This window comes from Dromaius novaehollandiae, chromosome 5 (assembly GCF_036370855.1).
Source record: "Dromaius novaehollandiae isolate bDroNov1 chromosome 5, bDroNov1.hap1, whole genome shotgun sequence".
NCBI classification, from domain to species: domain Eukaryota; kingdom Metazoa; phylum Chordata; class Aves; order Casuariiformes; family Dromaiidae; genus Dromaius; species Dromaius novaehollandiae.
Genome location: NC_088102.1, coordinates 57,437,072 through 57,455,117, shown reverse-complemented (window position 1 = coordinate 57,455,117; position 18,046 = coordinate 57,437,072). Strand labels below are relative to the sequence as shown.

Here is an 18,046-nt window from a genome sequence, read left to right as displayed (position 1 = left end):
TTAACTGCATTAATGGCTTTGTTACACGTTCTTTCGTTGCTACAACACAATTATGGTATAAATGTTTCTAAACAACATAATTATTTGTTTAAATAAAAACATATATGAGTTTAGTTTACAGACAAGGAACTGCAGAGATACTATATTCTAACATAAATGGAAAAGTTTTGAAAAATTGAATGGAACCTCTGATGATATACTTGCATAACGCTGAACAAAAAGTAAAATAAATTTAAATTATGAAATAAATTCCAGGATATTACAAAGCTTAATATGCAATCTAAAAGTTAATGCTACCTTTCTGTATTAATCTTAAACAAATTAATTTACATTCTTTAGTATTAAACAATGAGGAGGTATTGGTGAAATTTTCAAATAAAATTTCTTCGCATTTTTGCTTTACAATATACAAGTGTTCTGAAATTGAATATACTGCATGAAACTTATTACCCAATTTCAGTTCTACGTATCAACAGCATTCCAAGTTTTTTTCCCTTGTAAAAAGGAGCATTTCAAGTATTGTTTTACTCCAAGTTATTACAATTGAAAAATAATCTCCTAAAACTTGATCTAAATTGTACTGTCACAATTTAAAACACGTTTATTTATTCAAAATTGTTTGAAAGAATGTAATACATTTTTGACAGGCAGTCTTTTACAATATTGAAATCAAATCCTTGATTTCATCAAACCCTTCATATTCTGTGCCTTATTCCTGGAAGGCTCATGCCAGAATGATTTAGTTTGATTTTCTTTAACAATGGTAGGTTGGCTTGACAGCATCTGACAAAACAATTCAGTGAAGTACACCATACCAGGTAAAGAGAACCTGAACTGGCTACTAGATGAAATAATGCAGAATGGAGCTTGGAATTATGACAGAATTAGTTTTGCAGGAGATTTTTTTTTTAGGTATTATTAATTTTAGATAATAAAATGTTATAGTATGGTATTTACTGTCTTTTGACCTATGTTTAAGTAAGCCAGAGCTAATGTCTCTTTTAATATATAGGGAAAATGGACAGGAAAATCAATGCAACAGTGCCTAGACTGGCATAAATTTCCTTGGAATTTGATTAAAATGTTTCACCTGTGTTAGAAAGTTTAGTTTTACATCTAGAGTTCCCTGAATTTGAGTCCCTGAGCTGAAGTGCAATGTCCAGTATCCAAGGCTTGCAAGGCAGGATAGTAGCTGTTCAAGGCAAGGAGGAGGAAGGAGGAGGAGGAGGAAGTTTTCCATATAACTGGCAAGTGTAATTGTGTTCTCAAATACATGGGACCAGATGCCCAAAAGACTTTATCACATTAGAAAATTAGAGACCTACACTTTCTGTAATACTTCAGAAGATGTTCTATCTCGCCTTTAAGCCAGGAATACCTGTAAAGTTTTATCCATGTTATAAGTGCTGGACAGACAGCTGGTCACAACACTATTACCCTCCACTTTGGTAAAAGGAGGTTCTGTTCTTAGGCTATAAGGCCTTAATATGGGTTCAAGAATCATAATGATGCCAGTGCATGATCTTAAAATACAAAGAGTTGCTTTTATATCCCTAGGCATATTTTACTAGATTCCCTGTATTAATAATATATATAGTGTATTATATGAGCTCTGGTATTACACTGTGAACTTCACCTCAGTGAAAAAGAAATCATTTCTATATTTTACTGACCAATTGCTACAGAACTATCACCAACAAGCAATGTTTTGCCTTTTAACAGTTCGAAACCTCACGGACGGTTTTCTTAAAAATATTGCCTAAAATAGTTCATTAAGTCAAATGCATTTATTAAATTCAAAATTATACAACTTCATAAACGCTAGTCAAATACAATCAGAATTAGGATGAGTCACTAATGAAGGCTGCTTCAAGCAAGATTTTCTTGGAAGAAGCCTATAAGAAGTGATGCTATTAGGGGTGTAGTGCACACTTTCTAATTTTTCTCATAGATGTAGAGGTTGATATGGCATACGTGTGCATCAAACATATGCTGATCCTGTACGTAATGGTGACAGGACTGATTTGTTCCTCCAGAAGAAATATTTCATTAATAACCCTAAACCAATACGTAAGTCCATACCTGTTCTTGGTGCACTTCATGAATAATTACAAAATGTTTTAGGGAACACAATTCCACCATATAATGACATGATAGTATCCTGATTCACTTAGGACCAGACTTGTGCTAGGTTAGTACCACAGTAGAGCACTGCAGTCATCAATTTGGACCAGGTCGTACAAACCTGTTTTGGTAAGTAAAACGTAGCAGTGGCTAATTGCACTTATTTCTCCTTCACAAAAAAGTTTGCCACAGCATACAGTCTTTATAAAATATGAAATGAAAAGTACAGAATGAAAAAAAAAACGTTGAAACATGGAGATTTGAAATGGCAAGTAAACTCCTGTGTTTACTTGCTAAATTCACCATCTTAAAAGGAAAGAGTTGTAAGTGTTTTTTTCCAAGTGCTACTGCTGGACACATAACATACATGTCACTGTCCGGAGTTGCAATTAAATCTTGCTCCGTTTGGGATACAGCTATTTTCTAATAGTGCCTTTACTGATAGACGAAGAAAGGCCGTTATTTTAATGCCTCTGGAATCATAACTTTATTTTTAGTTCTATATAGACTCAAATACTTTTTTCCGTGATTACGTTTCCTTCCAAAGACCTTTTGCTCTGGCAGCAATAGGTACTATATCAGGGGAAAAGGCGCTGCAGAGAGGGTGCTGCATAACACCATTACTGTACCTGCCTGCCACTGAGAAACTAGCAACTTTACTGCCACAGAATCCTCCCATTCTGATCTTCTTCTCCTTCCCTTGAGAAACGCCTCTCAGAAAAGAATCTTCTGAATTCATGCGTTAAGTTTTTGAAACTTCTTTTTGCGGTGTGGCAATTCTCTACCTAGGATATGATACTTGACTTCAAACTGAGCTATCTTTTGCTGGTTAGTTCTAAAGATTTTTTCTTCTGTGTCGTACAGGTGTCAAATAGCCATTAAAAGAAAATCATATTAGCTGGCTCTTACATGTATATTCATCAAAATAAAGCAAAATGAATTTTTCCCAACAGCTGTATGTATTCTTAGACAAGCTGTATTATGCAAATTATAAGAAAAAGGTATTCTCTCTACTACTAAAAATTGCTTACTACTGGAAGGCTTACAAAAATCAGCAGTAAAACAAAACTCAGGAATTCTAAAAAGTTCCCCCCCGAAGTTTCATACCTGCAAACATTTATCTGAATGCACTAATAGTTTTAACTGTAAATACACGATTCTAGAGATTTATGTTGACCAGCCAGTAACAAAGGGAGTTAATCAAATATGAATCTTATCCAACTGTCTTGTCAAACCAGGTAATGATGTCCTGCCAGCCAAACTCAGAGGGAACATGTGAAACAAATACAAAAGTAAACAGGCCTTAAGCTGCCCAAGGGAAAGTCAGCAAGATGGCAATTTCAATCATTTGGAATAATACTAAAGCAGCCTTAGGCTCTTCTCAGAATGGAAACATGTCACTGTTACTGCAATATTTCAACAAATCAGAATGCGAAAGAAAGGAACACTTATGTAATCACAGCCATGGAGCAGCACTTTACTCAACGTTTAGGTGGAAAATAATTAAGAGGAAATTCCTTGTATGTGAGAAATTTTAAGTGTACCTAAACAATAAAGAAAAATACTGTTTCCTTAGAAACTTATACGATTGAAAAAAATAATAATTTCAACACAGTTTCCTTTAGTTTTGGTACAGAAGGCTTTGGAACAATGAACAAAAAGTTCTATCAAAAAAACCTATGAGGATAATGTTACTACGAAATTTATCAAATGTTGATAAAAGTTACACTCAGAGGTACAAACCAAGCAGAAAGTACTTCAAATATAATTCAGCCGAAAAGTTTTGTTAAGATGAATGGGTTGTCATATCATTTAACTGAGAAATCAAAAAATATTTCAAATATTTGGGGAACTTACCTAATCAGTAAACTTTCAGTATGTGTCTAGTCATGTAGCCATCTTTTAGTCAATCATCAGAAAATCAAAGGCAAATTGGCATGACTCAACCCAAACTTTAATACCGCATGATTGTGTCGTGTAAGCTTGTTTTGTGCGAGGGCTGCTGTGGTTTTAGCAGAGAGATTAACGACCGGACCTAAGCTGGCCTCCAAACCTTGCCCTGCTGATGCCTCAAGCCCTTTGAAGTCTGACCATCATACCTGGCAAAACAACAGTGGGAACTAGGCTGGTGTCAGATCTAATCAAGTTTCCTGCCTCAGCATAGCTAACTATGGGGTACACTAATTGGCCCAATTGCGGATTATACCTTTTGCTACAGATTCAAGACAATAATTTAGTCAAATGATGGTTTTTATCTCCTTCTAATTAAGATTCCAAAGTGGGAAGAAATAGGATTAGACAGACTAACTTCAAAATTGTGTCCTTTAAAGTGGTATGCACGTAAGATAGGTCTACCCTGACAATATTGCATATAATATATTGCTATTAACTAACAAGTGAAGATCTGGGAATTCCTCCTATAGCTATGGCAGCTTTTACCATAAACACATATTAAAAAAAAGTTCTACCTCATATTTTAAAAATGGAAAATGAGCACTCATAAATATTCATAAAAAAGCACATTCATCCTTAAGATAAAAACTTTCTTTAAAATATGTTTCAATCAAACTTACTTTGACAAAGAAATTACAAAAACAATTCATATAACTAAACAGTTCTGCAGGTAGAGTCCCTCCCACAAAAATGAAAACTAATAAAACAGACTTGACATTAAGGTTTCTTACTGATGAGGACCAAGAGTTATTTAATTGGTGAGCAACCCAGAGATCAGAAAATCCATGCAGACACCAGTGCACACACTCTAAATTCTAACATAAGAAAGAATGGTCTAGTGGTGAAAATCCTTTCTGAAGAAATTTTGCCATAAGTCACAGGTTGTGGATTTCTAACTTTTCTTGAGTAATTTGATTTTATATTGACATTTCAAGTAGAGGTCAACATTCTTACCCTAAATCCTGTACAGCCAAGCCGATACTTTCCAAAACTGTAACGTACTCAAATATATTTTCATTTCACATTTAAGCTACACTCTGAAGAAGTCCTAAGTATAGATGCACTTTGTATAAACCATACTCTTGCTTGTAATGTGCACTGTTGTGTTGTTTTATGTTTTTACCACCAGAACTGAAACTGACTGCTGACTCCTCATACCCTAACTGCAGAACCCAGTTTTAAGAGATGATATTCACCTCCCTTCTTAATTCAATTTTCCCTTCCTCCCATTTTCTTAAGGACCTGAGTGCTCTAGTCAGACTAGCTGCAGTCTGCCTCTCCTAACAGAAGGAAGTAAAAGTATGGATTAAATATCAGTGAAACGTGTACAGGAAAATCACAGTAGAACAGTGATCTAATGTGTTCAAAAGGACTGGTTTGTGTCAGCTGAGCTTCTAGAAAGCATATCTCTAACAAAAACTGAAGTTATTTAAAAGTGGCCCCAACTGAACAATGAAGCAAGAAATTATTCAAGTGGGTCATCTATGCATCTCTTGAGAAGCAGGCTGTTTCATGAGTTCCCTCGCATCCCTGCCGCAAACACTTCTGTCCCAAGGCTAATGAATCCTTTATACAGAGCCTCCTGTTTAGTTTGGTTTTTTCTTTTAAATTACATGACAGATTAGAACCTCAAATACTGCTGACAGAAAAATCATATTCTGTGTCAGGATTCCTAATGAGGAAAAAAAAGTCTAAACATTCTAACTCTTAGCTATAACAAATGTGAATTTACTTTGTTGTGAAATCCTGGTGCATGCTTCTCTGTATTTCTGAAAACAGTGAAAACATTTGTATTTTAAAATCAACCATGAGCAATTAAGGTTTTTCTTTCTCATGTACTGCTAAAAAACAATACAGTTGTTAAACAGTTTAACAGCTCGCAATGCCCGGTTTCATTAGTTGCATTCTCTGGAAAATCAAAACCATTATAAATGAGTCTCTTGGGGGGGGGGCGGGGGGACACCTCCTTCATGCATTTGCCTTTAAGTGGCTTTTCAAGAGGATATCTCTAGTTGAGAAACTTCTAGCACTCATGCAGAGATGACCTGCTTGAAGAACTGGCTGCATGATTAACTATTAACTACCCTCAATAGGATTAGATAATTAAGGACATTGATGACCATTAATTAGGAGGAGGGCACCTTAATTTGTCACTTGATAGGGCCCTTTCAATGATTTATAGGTTAGGGCTACTTGCAATTGTGAAAGGAGAGGGGGGTGGGAGGGAGAGGGAACCCTGAAGTTACCTTCTCAAGTGGCCAGCTAAAAAGGGCAGCGGGTCAAAAAAGGGCCAAAGTGGTCACTTAAGGGTGAAGTCCCAAACACCAAAGCAGTGCCAAGCCACATTGACCATCATTTGGTGACTGAGTAAAAAATATGCTAATTTATTGGTGGCAATTCTCTCTTTTTATGGTTTCAAGCAGTTAAGACAAGTGGCCTGCTTAAGAGCTTTTCATTCGAAAAGAGATTAAACAAAATGGTTTGTCAGGGATGCTTGGCTGTTTTATGTCTTTGTTAAAAAAATTTTGCACAGACTGTACCGATGACTATCACGCAGCCCAAAAAGCCATCTCCCATCTCCAAGCATTACTTGGTTAATAAATACATCAGCTCTAATTGCTTAATAGTTCTATGTTCATTTGCTCTTCAGCAAGATTAAAATGAAATACATCTTTTGTATTACCACCTTCTATCAAGACTGTCTGCATAAAGGTCACAGAAAAAAGTTTAAATTTAGTAGGAAATTTACTTAAGGACATTAGTGTAAATGATACTGTGTTTAAAATGACATAAAAGAGCGAAAGGTGATTTCAGTAATGCAAAGAAAATGGTTTCTGAATACTGATAAGGACACTTATCCCTCATACCACACACAATTTTAGGCAGCATTATACATTAAAATCCCTCTACTGGGGTAATAACATGTAGCTACTTTCCCACCCACTAACACAAGTAAAGAGCAAGTCATTAACATTTAATTAAATATGCTCCTGACATCCTTAGAAACATGTCACGCTTTGTTATTGAAGGTTGTGGCCTACTTTCTATGTACATTTTAAAACAAAATAAACTATTTATAAAAGACCAATTTAGTGCAGCAAATGAGACATTTTTAATTAGAAGGCATATTAAAATATTTTTAAAACCATTCTGAACAGCAGAAACATAATGAAATGAATTTACAATATCTGATGCATATTATTATTTATTTCACAAAACCAAACATAAGAGATGGGATTAGCTCCACCTTTTGGGTTCTAAATAGTGAAACAAAACTGTTTCTCTTACCTCAATGGTGAACAGCTTCCTTTTTAATCTAAAAGCAAGGTCCTTCGTGTCTGACACATCACAGATCAAGCTATTAAGCCGAGGAATCTGATGTACGTGAATCAAACCTTGTGAAAAGAAAAAGTAAAGCAGGAAAAAAAATTAAGAAAACGCTGTCATCCAGATGCATAAATTAAAGAGTCTTACAGCAGAATTCTGTATATTTACACACACTCATCCTCCCCTTTTTAAACTGGAGCTTACTACCAGGAGCAATGAAGCAAACGGTGCGATTATACTCAAGTAATCAAGCAGAATAAGATAAACAGAAATCCTTGTGCGAGGAAAACTAATTGCACTTTGGTACAGAAGTACAGATGTAAAGAGGGATCTTAATACTTGTCAAAACTACAGCCGGTTTGTGTGTGATTTTCTCTTGTATTTACAGTAAGCAAATATGGCTATCACCTTGCATGCTGCCCACGGCACCACTGAGTGATCTTTATTTTATTAAATGCACCAGTAAGCAGCCAGCAAAACAAGGCTTATGGGTTACTGATAACCACTGAAGCTCTAATGAGAAGAACTTCGTTTTGTGCCTTGAAAATGACTTCAAAAAAAACTCAGTGGAAAATACCAATTTAGATGACACTTTTTGATAAATTTTATCCCCTATATCTTCCTAAAAGAAATACATTTGCTGCATGCAAGAGCTTTATACAGCTGTTCAGATTTTTATAACAGCACTAGATACACTGCAAGCTCTGCATTCTGTCAGTTGAAACTCAAGCTGATTTTTTCTGACAAGGACGCTGGATGGTTTTTGTGCAGCCTAATATAGTTTCTGAATAACCTAAGGGTGAATTTCTACAGCTGAAAACCAGGAAAATTCTACGGGGTGTCTCAATTACTGGCCTATATTTGCTATTCATAAAGGCAGTGTCTAAATGGAAATACTGAACATTTAGAAAAGACATCTTACTTGAGAACGGCAGCTATAAAAAACCACCCAAACAATAAAACCCTTATTGGAAATAAGGCAAAGCATTGTTCAGGGGGTTATTTCTTTTTAAAAGGGAGAATAAGAGAAGAAAATTTCTTAAAAATGGAGTATTTTTGAAAGTACAATTTATACAAATACTAATTGTAAAATGCAAAATTACTAGAAAAATATTTTTACGTGCTGAAACCTTCTACTCCTTAGTTTTTGAGTTCAAAATGTAACCATGATATGCAGGAACAGCAGTTACAATACAGGGATGCTAAAACATTATTCTATAAATGTTATTTAAAGATTGCCTATATTGTTCTCACTTTTGTTATTTTATTGACTTTTCAACCATCTAAATTTTCAGACAGCTTAATAAAATTACTAATACACAATTCACTGAAGAATGCAATAATTTAATCAAACTTTTCCTCACTAATGGCCAAATCTTCCATCACCTGCAGTAAATAATCTTGAAAATATATTTGTAAGTGAAAAGAATTCACACTGTTAAAACCATTAAAAATACCCATTCTTAGAATGTTAAACAAAGCTTGCCTAAAATACCTCAAAAGCTATTTATTGCCATATAATTTTTATTAAGTAGTAGCAAAATGATGGAGCATACAGTTTTACAGAAAAACAGGAAATATCTGCTAAAAAACATATATTGTCCTAAAGGATCCCTTCAGTACTATGAAAAGGTGTATCAAAATGACAGAATTATGTTAGCATAAACAAATACCATCTCACCTATACAACTGGAAAAATAATTAGGCAAATTATTCTAGCTTTTGTTCACAGTTTCTTTTTAATCTGCCTTTTTCAGATAATCAAATATACTTTACTTTCTTAGCCAAAAAGATTTTTCTCTGATTTATTAAATTACAGCCTGCATATACACAGTGGTGTCTCAGCACCATCTTTGCTTCTTTTTCTACATAGTCTGCTATGGAAAACACTGCCACATTCTCACATGTTTACAGCAGGTTTCGGATAAGCAGTTTACTTTCAACTAGAGGTTTCCATGGAACTACAGTAGTATCACAATAATAATAGCTGTAATTTATGCACACTCAGAGCACCGCTCTGGATTAGCTAAAAGTGTTTGTTATTCACTGCTTGGGCTATGCATAACTTCTAATCTAATCTTTTAAAATTTAAATAGTTCTGCTGCAACAGTTTACAAAATCTTTGGGAAATGAACCACAAGATTAAACACCGTTACATGTTTTGAAGATAAATCACTTGAAAGGCTGGAAAAAATTATATGCCATTATACCAAAATCAGTTTCATATTTTAAATGCCACACATATCCACATTCATTACTTCAAATGCATAACTGCCATTGCATAGAGCAGCAGAACAGTACATTATTTTTAGGTAAAAGCTTACATATCACATCATTTAGCAGTTTATTCACGTTAATAAAATATATGTTTTTCCATGTTCTCTATTTAAAAGTTGGCAGATCAAAAGTATTGATTTCATGACAAGTTCAGCTCACTGGTCAGATGATTGCCAAGCCTCCTCTGCATGTGAATTCCCCAAAGCCTGCCTGTTAAGATGTACATCTGATTGAGCCATGCCTCAGTAATACGGCTTGACAACATGCAAGGAGTTGCCATGTTTCCTTTGCAGCCCTAATGCACTTTACTGAAAATTTTCCTAACTCAAGACTGGTTAGCAAGGAGAAACAATTAAGAAGTATATTCGGAAATAAAATCAATTGACACTTTATAGCAGATACTCCAATCGGAGGGTAAGCCACTAAGTGCCCTAGAAACACTCAGTGCAGACTTTGTGCGTTGCTAAAGATGGAACTTACCGTGGTAATCCTTGTATAATGGATTGGTTTCTCTCTCAGAGCCAATAAATGATTCAAGACCAACTACCACATCTGACAAGTTTGTTACACGTTCCATAATTGCTTTATTCTGTAAGACATGGAAACAAAATACACATCCTATGTGATGAAAAAGATAATTAACGTTCATGGAGTAAGCCTTGGTCTTCTCAATGACAAACTGAAGAAAAAATAGGTCATCAATACCTAGAAATTATCTCAGAGGGTTTTTTCAGAAACGAAAAAAAAAAACTCTAAACCAAAACAAAAAAAACTTGAAATGTGCTTCTAAAGGAAAATACACACTAGACATGAAGAAACCATAAAAGAGCCAACTCAGAACTAATTTTCTCTTCTTCCTAATCTTTTTAACATGCTCACATTGGAGATAATGAGAAGCACATGCAGTAGTTAAGCACCTCTCAATGACTTCTATCATGAGTCAGATGCCCAGCTTTTGTGTGTGTTCTGAAAAGCTTGTTCTTTAATACACTTAGGTACATCACATCTAATACTTTGAGCAAGCACAACACATATGATTACTCATTTTGCTCATCACTAGAAGAGAACGGATTAAAAAGTAAAGGCAAAGTATTTTCTCCAGTATTTTTCTTTCTAAAAGTTCCTCATTACATAACACATGAATCTGAAGCTTCAAGCTGAATTACCATTCCTCAATATATCTGTGATTTACAAGTGGTCTCATCTCCTATTCAACAATGCACTGTCATGTGCTTTGCATGAGCTGTTATCCGCAGGTTTTTTACTTAATTTTATATAGCAGAGAGCAACATCAAAAGATCACAACAGAGATCTCCATAGGTAACTTAGCATAAAGTGTTCTTAATAAATACTTTGAGGATGTCACTATGTAATGAGCAAAAAAATGAGACAAAATGCACTAAAAAGCAAAATACTTCTTTAAGATAGGAAGTACTTGTCTTTATGGCTGTAGATTCTATACCTATAATACTTCCAGGGGTACCAAGGCCAATCACCTCAAAATACCCATTCCAAGTAAGAACAATTAGCTCTGTAGCTCTAATTTTGTATTTTTTATCAATTTTAAAGCCTTTTGTATATTCTGCACTTTTATAAACAGTGACTGACACTTTGTATAAAAGGTCCATTTAAATATTCATAAAGAATATCAGTAAACTACTTCGTAAACAATAATTTATATAATAATTAGGGTCAGAGAGAAAGGGAACAACCCTAGATACGTGAGTAAAGTCTATGCATTACACTGGCATACAGGTTTATTAAAACAGTGAACAATACACCAGCTGCTTTCCCATTTCCACGTCTGAACAACTTAGCCTATTTCCTAGCCACCGAGAAGTCTACAAAGCCAGACATGAAAGGTGGACATTTCCTGCTCCTATCAGAGAAGAATCTGAACTCTATTTTTAGACCATTACGTAAAGTAACCTGTGGCCTGTCCTGCACACACCAATGTGCTCAGGTTAGAAGGTCTAAACCCATTCCCTGGTACCCTTATACCCCCTCCCTTCCGCGCCTTATGGACCAGATGGCATTAAATCCCATGAACTGATCTCTTTTCAAAGCCACTATTTGTGCTGAGGCCAAAATGGTGTGTCCCCATGGAATCAGAGAACTTAAATTTCACCTACAAAGCCAATTTTGTGGTTTATGATAAAATAAAGTTATGCCACAGAATTTCCTTTCTGAGGAACAACATAATCCTGCCTACACATCAGACACCAATCTTTGTTATTGTGTGCCCTAACTACATCCATCACTGAAATATTAAAGCGGACTTGCAAATTATTTCCTCTTCGAGGAAAAGAGAGACAGTATACTGTATTTTAATGGAGCGTCTTGCTCAAGCTATCCTACAAGGGCAATCACACAGACTGGAAATTACCTTATTTTTCCAGTTCTTCAGCAGGTTGCTAGATGTTAGTTCTTACAGGCAAACAACACAAAACTGTTACACAGATAAATACCAATGATTTCTGGAAGCTAACCTGAACTCCTAGCATAGAAAAAATATTACACCATTTAAAAAAGAGTTTGCTGTCTATTAATGTTTTTGGCTTTCTGGTATTGATAAACAACGGGCTACAAAAACTGTGGACAGAAAAATGCTCAACCATCAACATGATATTCTCATCACTGCAAGTCCTATAAATCATAAGAACAGCATCTTTTCTATTTAGTCTTAATTCTGTAAAAATTGAAGAATGTGATTAAGTGCAGCGCTGCTGAGATAGCCATTCAATATTTGCCTAATGATACATAGTTCAATACATTAGTTTCAGCTGTTTTCTGAATAGGTTTGCTTTCTTAAAGTGTAGTCTGTTTGCCTATGTTGATTTTGTTTTTGTTTTTACAGTATGTCAAAATATTCTCCTGGCTTTATGCAGTGTATCTTGGGAAATATTTTACACAATGAATTGCCACAACAGATAGATGTTTGCTTATGTGGCATTGTTGTCGCAGATCTATATCTATCATGTATTTTCTAGTTTGCAATGTTCAGCACATTAATGTGCAATCGATGCTGACGTCAGCACACAGATAGTTGTGATGTATGGCATCCTGACATAAACACACAAATCATGTTGCCCCATCTGGGCTTGAAAATTTAACAGAGCTCCAGATCTTCCTCCAGCCCCATACAAATCTACCTCCTGCTTCTGGCATAAACTTGGCAGCTCTGGAGATGAGCCAGGACAGGGTTAGGAGGGAAGCCAGGAATGGGGAGATTCAGGGAAAGAGTTTGTTGGCAGCTAGAAGAGGTATTGTTTTAAATTACATTAAAAAAAAAAAACAAACAAAAAAAACCCAATCCTGGAAAGTTTTCAGTCTTCCTAGATGTACTGCAGTTTTTCTAAATTAGTTAGTTCAGCCAAAATGTAATTATTCTAACAACATGGTAGCAACCCTGTTGTGCAGACTGGGCTGGCCATCCATTCTATACCTTACTTTGTGTTCATTATTTCAGAGAGAAATTTTCTTTTAAGCTCAAACTTGTAATATTTGAGCTCAACCAGACTGTACTTTCAAAATGATGCCTTAAGAAAATCCGTTTAGTCAGTTTGATATGTAAATGGAAACTATATAGATGTATTTAAGTCCCAGCTTCTGGGGAAGGATGTTTATGGAAAAAATTGCTTTGTTCTACTAATTTATTCACAGAATCTACATAGCTATGAGTAATTATTTGTGTATGTTCAAAAATATTTATCTACAAATAAAGCAGTTTACAATTTATCATCTTCTGTGTCTGACTATAAAGCATGGTATTCTACTAACACAAATATGTGTATAGCCATGTATGCTCAGATTCACATACTGAAATTAATACTATTTATTTTTACTGGATTGACTTTAATGTACCACAATTTTATCATTAGTACTATTAATCATATCAGTTTTGGTTCATCTGGATTACATATTAAAAAAAAAATCTTTCTTTCTTCTTCTCCACTCTAGTTACTTGTTCTCCTCTAATTTCCTGTCAAAAATTTTGCAAAACCCAGAGATATGTCCTCCCATTTTTATTTTCTGAGTTTCTAAAGAAATTAAAAACCTCACAAAGTTTATGTAATAAAAATGTTCAAATTCTCAGTCTTTGTGATGAAGTAAGTAAACAAAAAGTTCCTTATAACAACTTTTCTATACAGTACTTAAACAGTCTTAAAATTTAAAAGGAAAATAGAAGACTCGCATTACAGTTCTACAGTAAAATCCAGCTAGCATCTGTATAAACACACTAAGCTTTTGAGTCACAGATTTCATATATTTACATTTGTATTCTGACTAATACCTTAACACAGTTGCAATACTGATTTATATACTGAGTAGAAAATTAGGAATTATATGACTAAGTCTCTTTTCAAAAAAACATTAGGCATATATTTTGGTAGAGAGGGTAATATTCAACTTTTGTACCTTTATATTTTGGTAAAGTAACCCCACCATTGATTTCCTTTGAAAATGTTTAATTAAAAGTTAATACAGTGAATCAAAATCATACACCTAGGGAAAGTGAAAACTAAAATAGCTTTCATTACCTAAAAAAAATTTACAAAGAAAATAAGCATCAGGCAGTTTAAACGTGAGTTACCATATTGTATCACAAACAACAACACAAAATTTAAAGATGAATTAGGCTATAAAAACATCTATATTATGGTTTATCAGAAACGTTAAATTGACAAATTTTAGCAAACAGAGCCATCATTCTTAAACGACAAATACTTTTCCAAAAGATTTTAGATGAACAAAGTGCAAGTTCCAGGCTAGGTAAACTTGTAATTGTAGAGACTGATTTCTGTTGTTACCAACAGGTGAGTCCAGTAATCTCCACACTTCATTTGAAAGAACAGAAGGTCTCAATAATAAATAGCAACCAAGCAAGTTTATGCAAACAAATAAGAATGTTTTGAATTTAAAGCACATTTTGGTTTGTGAATTTTCAAAACAAGCTCAAAAGTTAGTTGTGGCTATTTTTGTCTCTATTACAGTCTGTTGTAAAGCTGAAGTAAGCTGTGTTACTATACGTATACTATATGTAACCACACTGGACTGTAATGAAACCCTGGCTGGGTATTCAATAGATGAAATAACTGTTGACATTTTCTGAGAAATCATCATACAACATTGTGGTAATGTCTTCACAATATTCAAATATTTACCACGTGTTATTACTACTTAATCCCCAAAGTATTTTAAACTGAAAAGATAAATTATTAACATTTAAGAAGCATAGCTTAAGTATCCATCACCATTTGTTAGTTATTACTATTAATAAAATCACAGAATTACCCTTACATTTGATTTTGGTAAACAAGTGTGCCGTCTGTCCAGCCAACATTAAGGTACTTCCCAATAATTTTTTTAAGTGTTAGGCCTTTGCACTAATTTTATAGAGAGATACAGTTTGTAAGTTTTTTCGCTAGCCACAAATCCTGCAAATATAACAAATGTTCTGCCTAGAAGTATTATACTGGTAATTAACAAAGATTGTGTAGACTAAAATTATACACTTATTCTAACTTTAAGTTGATTAGCACTTTTTTAGTGCTTGCAGACACCAAATCTACTAACTGCACTTTGAATTTTGGCTATAAAATGAATTTAGGCTCAGATCATTAGAATATAAGATGTGCGACTGCACTCAGATTAACAGACTAGGGTAGGTAGAAATCTGTATCAATATCACAAGAAAGCTGAATACAAAAATTGTGATGTCTTTGCTGGAAGACAGATAGCCTAGAAATACATTTCAAGAATTTTCCACAAACTTGAATGCCTTCAGTGGTAAGAAATCCATATTTAAAGATTCTGACAGCGCATGCATCTTCTTTTACCTCTGAAGAACCTTACTGATTGCAACAGAACTTGAGTAATGTCTGTTCACCTAGATGAAATCGCAGGATAGCTTTTGGTTGATTTGTTTATGTGTACGCTACTTTATATTGCTATATTAGCTAATTCAAGCAATGAATGGTGTCTTTGAATAATTTTTTTTTATAAGTTAAAGAAGAAAAGAAAGGACATGTAGCAAAGACATGAGCAGGTAATTAGATGCAACATACTCATAATATTGGGAAGGGAGTGACAAAGCATCTGTTGGCCAATATGTTACATGATGTATTAATTCCAGATCTTCGTTGCTCTCTTAAAGTTCCTTTTCATAATGTTTGCATTGATAGTCTGTATAAAGTCAGAGTCCTTCAAATGAGAAACTAGTTAGAATGAATGTTTTTGTATCTTAAAGCCTCAAAACATCTGAGCCATGGCTACTTTCTCTTACACCTGAAACGCTGCCACTGCTATGGGAATTCAGTAATGATTATTATCAAATTTTTCAGATTAAGGTGGAGAACACAGTATCTAATTAAAAAATTCTGGATAAATTTTAAGGAAAAAAACAGCCAGGAAATCAAAATTAAATATTATATACTAACAAAAAATACCTTTGTATCTTCACTGAATATGAGTGGCCTGAACTTGTCTACTGCTTAAGCTAAAAAAGAATCTAATGTCAGCAAACCTTGGTACCCTACAAAATAAAAAATATTTCTGTTATCACATTGAGGGAAGACCTAAGATGATAATCTTTATAGTGACATCAAGGGTCAACAGTGAAATAAGTGATGTCTCTAACAATATAGGTAAAACAAGTCAATAACAGTTGCTGCTGAGACCTACAGAAATGAAAGCGAACTACATAGTTTAAATAAAACTTTCCATTTGTTGATCTCAAAGAGCTTTACAGAAAACAGGCAAGCACTGCATTCCACATTTACAAGTAATGTAACAGGCACAAAGCTGTCACATGAGTTGTCCAGAATCAAAAACAAGTCAATAGTGAGCTGGGAACAGAAGTGAGCTTTTCTTTGAATCCCTGTCTACCATTATCTGTTTGAGGCTGAGTTTAGGAGGCTGCGACTATGGTTTTAGGGTACTACGTAAATATTTGGTAATGCAGTGAAGATGATATTGGAGTGAAAGCCTGGAAGGCAAGGTGCTGAAAATCTAGTTCTCTTTCTGAAAGAGGTGACAGGTAAATGGGATACTAAGAGGTGACACTTCTAGAGTTGAACCCCTGCTCAGTGCTTTCCCCTTCTGCCTCTGATTTCCTTACTGCTCACTACCTGATGGAGCAGGCTGCCCGTGACTGGGGACGCCTCTGAGGAGCAGGGCTCTCACAGGAGTCCTGCTGCAGTGCTTAAAGGAGATAAGCCTGATCCAGCCTCATGCCTTTCTTCTCCAGTGAAGGATGAGGCTCTGGGAAGAAGTGAGTATATGAGTTGGGCTGAGATAAGTCCAGAAGCTCCCTCGTACGGGATCTGGTCCTTAGTAATGAGGTTGTCTGATTGTTATAAAAGCACCTCTATAGAAAACTGTATGTTATTATTTCTCCTTAATGTCTAAAAAAAATGAAATGATCATTTGAACAGACTTATTTCAAAAATTAAACGTGTAAAACATACTCAGTGCTTCAAGTTGATCATAGTGTAATATAAAATATAGATGTAAAATTCTAAATACACTCAAAAATGAGAGCCACATTTTGAAATCTTATTTGAGAGCCATAACAAAACTGTTAAAAATAGTGTACTTGAGACTAACTGGATTAACTAAAATCTTAAGACTCCACCAGGAGTTCTTCATTATAAAAAGGGTTAATGGGAATTATTCAGTATAAAAAAGGTTTCAAAGGAGATATAAGAAAGTGTCTTTTGTTGTTGTTTTGTCTGAAAAAATTCATTGCAGTTTGCTTACCAAACTGCAGAAAGGCTAACTATTCCTGCAACTTAAATTCTTTAAACAATGAATCATATTTTATTCACAAGTGACCAAAAGGATCCTCTGCTATTATTTCACTTACTAGAACACAAACACCAAAAGGAATATCTAATTGATGTTTGTAATCAAGTGGCAAGATTCTGAAATATAAAATCATTTAAAAACTAATCCCTTATTCAATATAAAATTATAGGCTGTCACCAGGAGCAGGCTGGCAAAGCTAGGTCCAGATGGGAAACTGGCTGGGCAAAAAGAAGAGGTAGGGTGGAAATGATGGGTAGGCTGGAAATGACGGAACCGAACAAAAGACATGACTGCTCCCTCTGCTGGCAAGGCCCTCACCTGCTTTAATTTTTAACTAATGAGTAGGCATTTCTTTAATTATTTAGGATCTAGCCAATAAATAATGCAGAATGTTCCTTCCTCAGTCTGTTGCTGTGTGTTTGCACATTTTTGAACTTATGGTGCCCTATTTCACTAGAATAATTTGTCACAGAATTAAGGCGCAGGCAGTTACCTAATGGCAGAGTTGCTCATTTTGTGTTTTAATCGTTCACAAAATGAAAGGCAAAATTAATCT

General features: G+C 34.7%; 1 protein-coding gene across 1 annotated transcript in view; it reads right to left on the bottom strand.

Annotated features, from left to right (window-relative positions):
- The window catches only part of ELP4 (elongator acetyltransferase complex subunit 4), a 159,232-nt gene that overhangs the window by 77,475 nt on the left and 63,711 nt on the right, over nucleotides 1-18,046 (bottom strand). The window contains exons 8-9 of the mRNA XM_026121680.2: nucleotides 10,162-10,270; nucleotides 7,366-7,472 (exon numbers count right to left, since the gene is read on the bottom strand). Coding sequence (XP_025977465.1) covers nucleotides 7,366-7,472; nucleotides 10,162-10,270 — 216 coding nt within the window. The remainder of the gene's footprint in view (nucleotides 1-7,365; nucleotides 7,473-10,161; nucleotides 10,271-18,046) is intronic.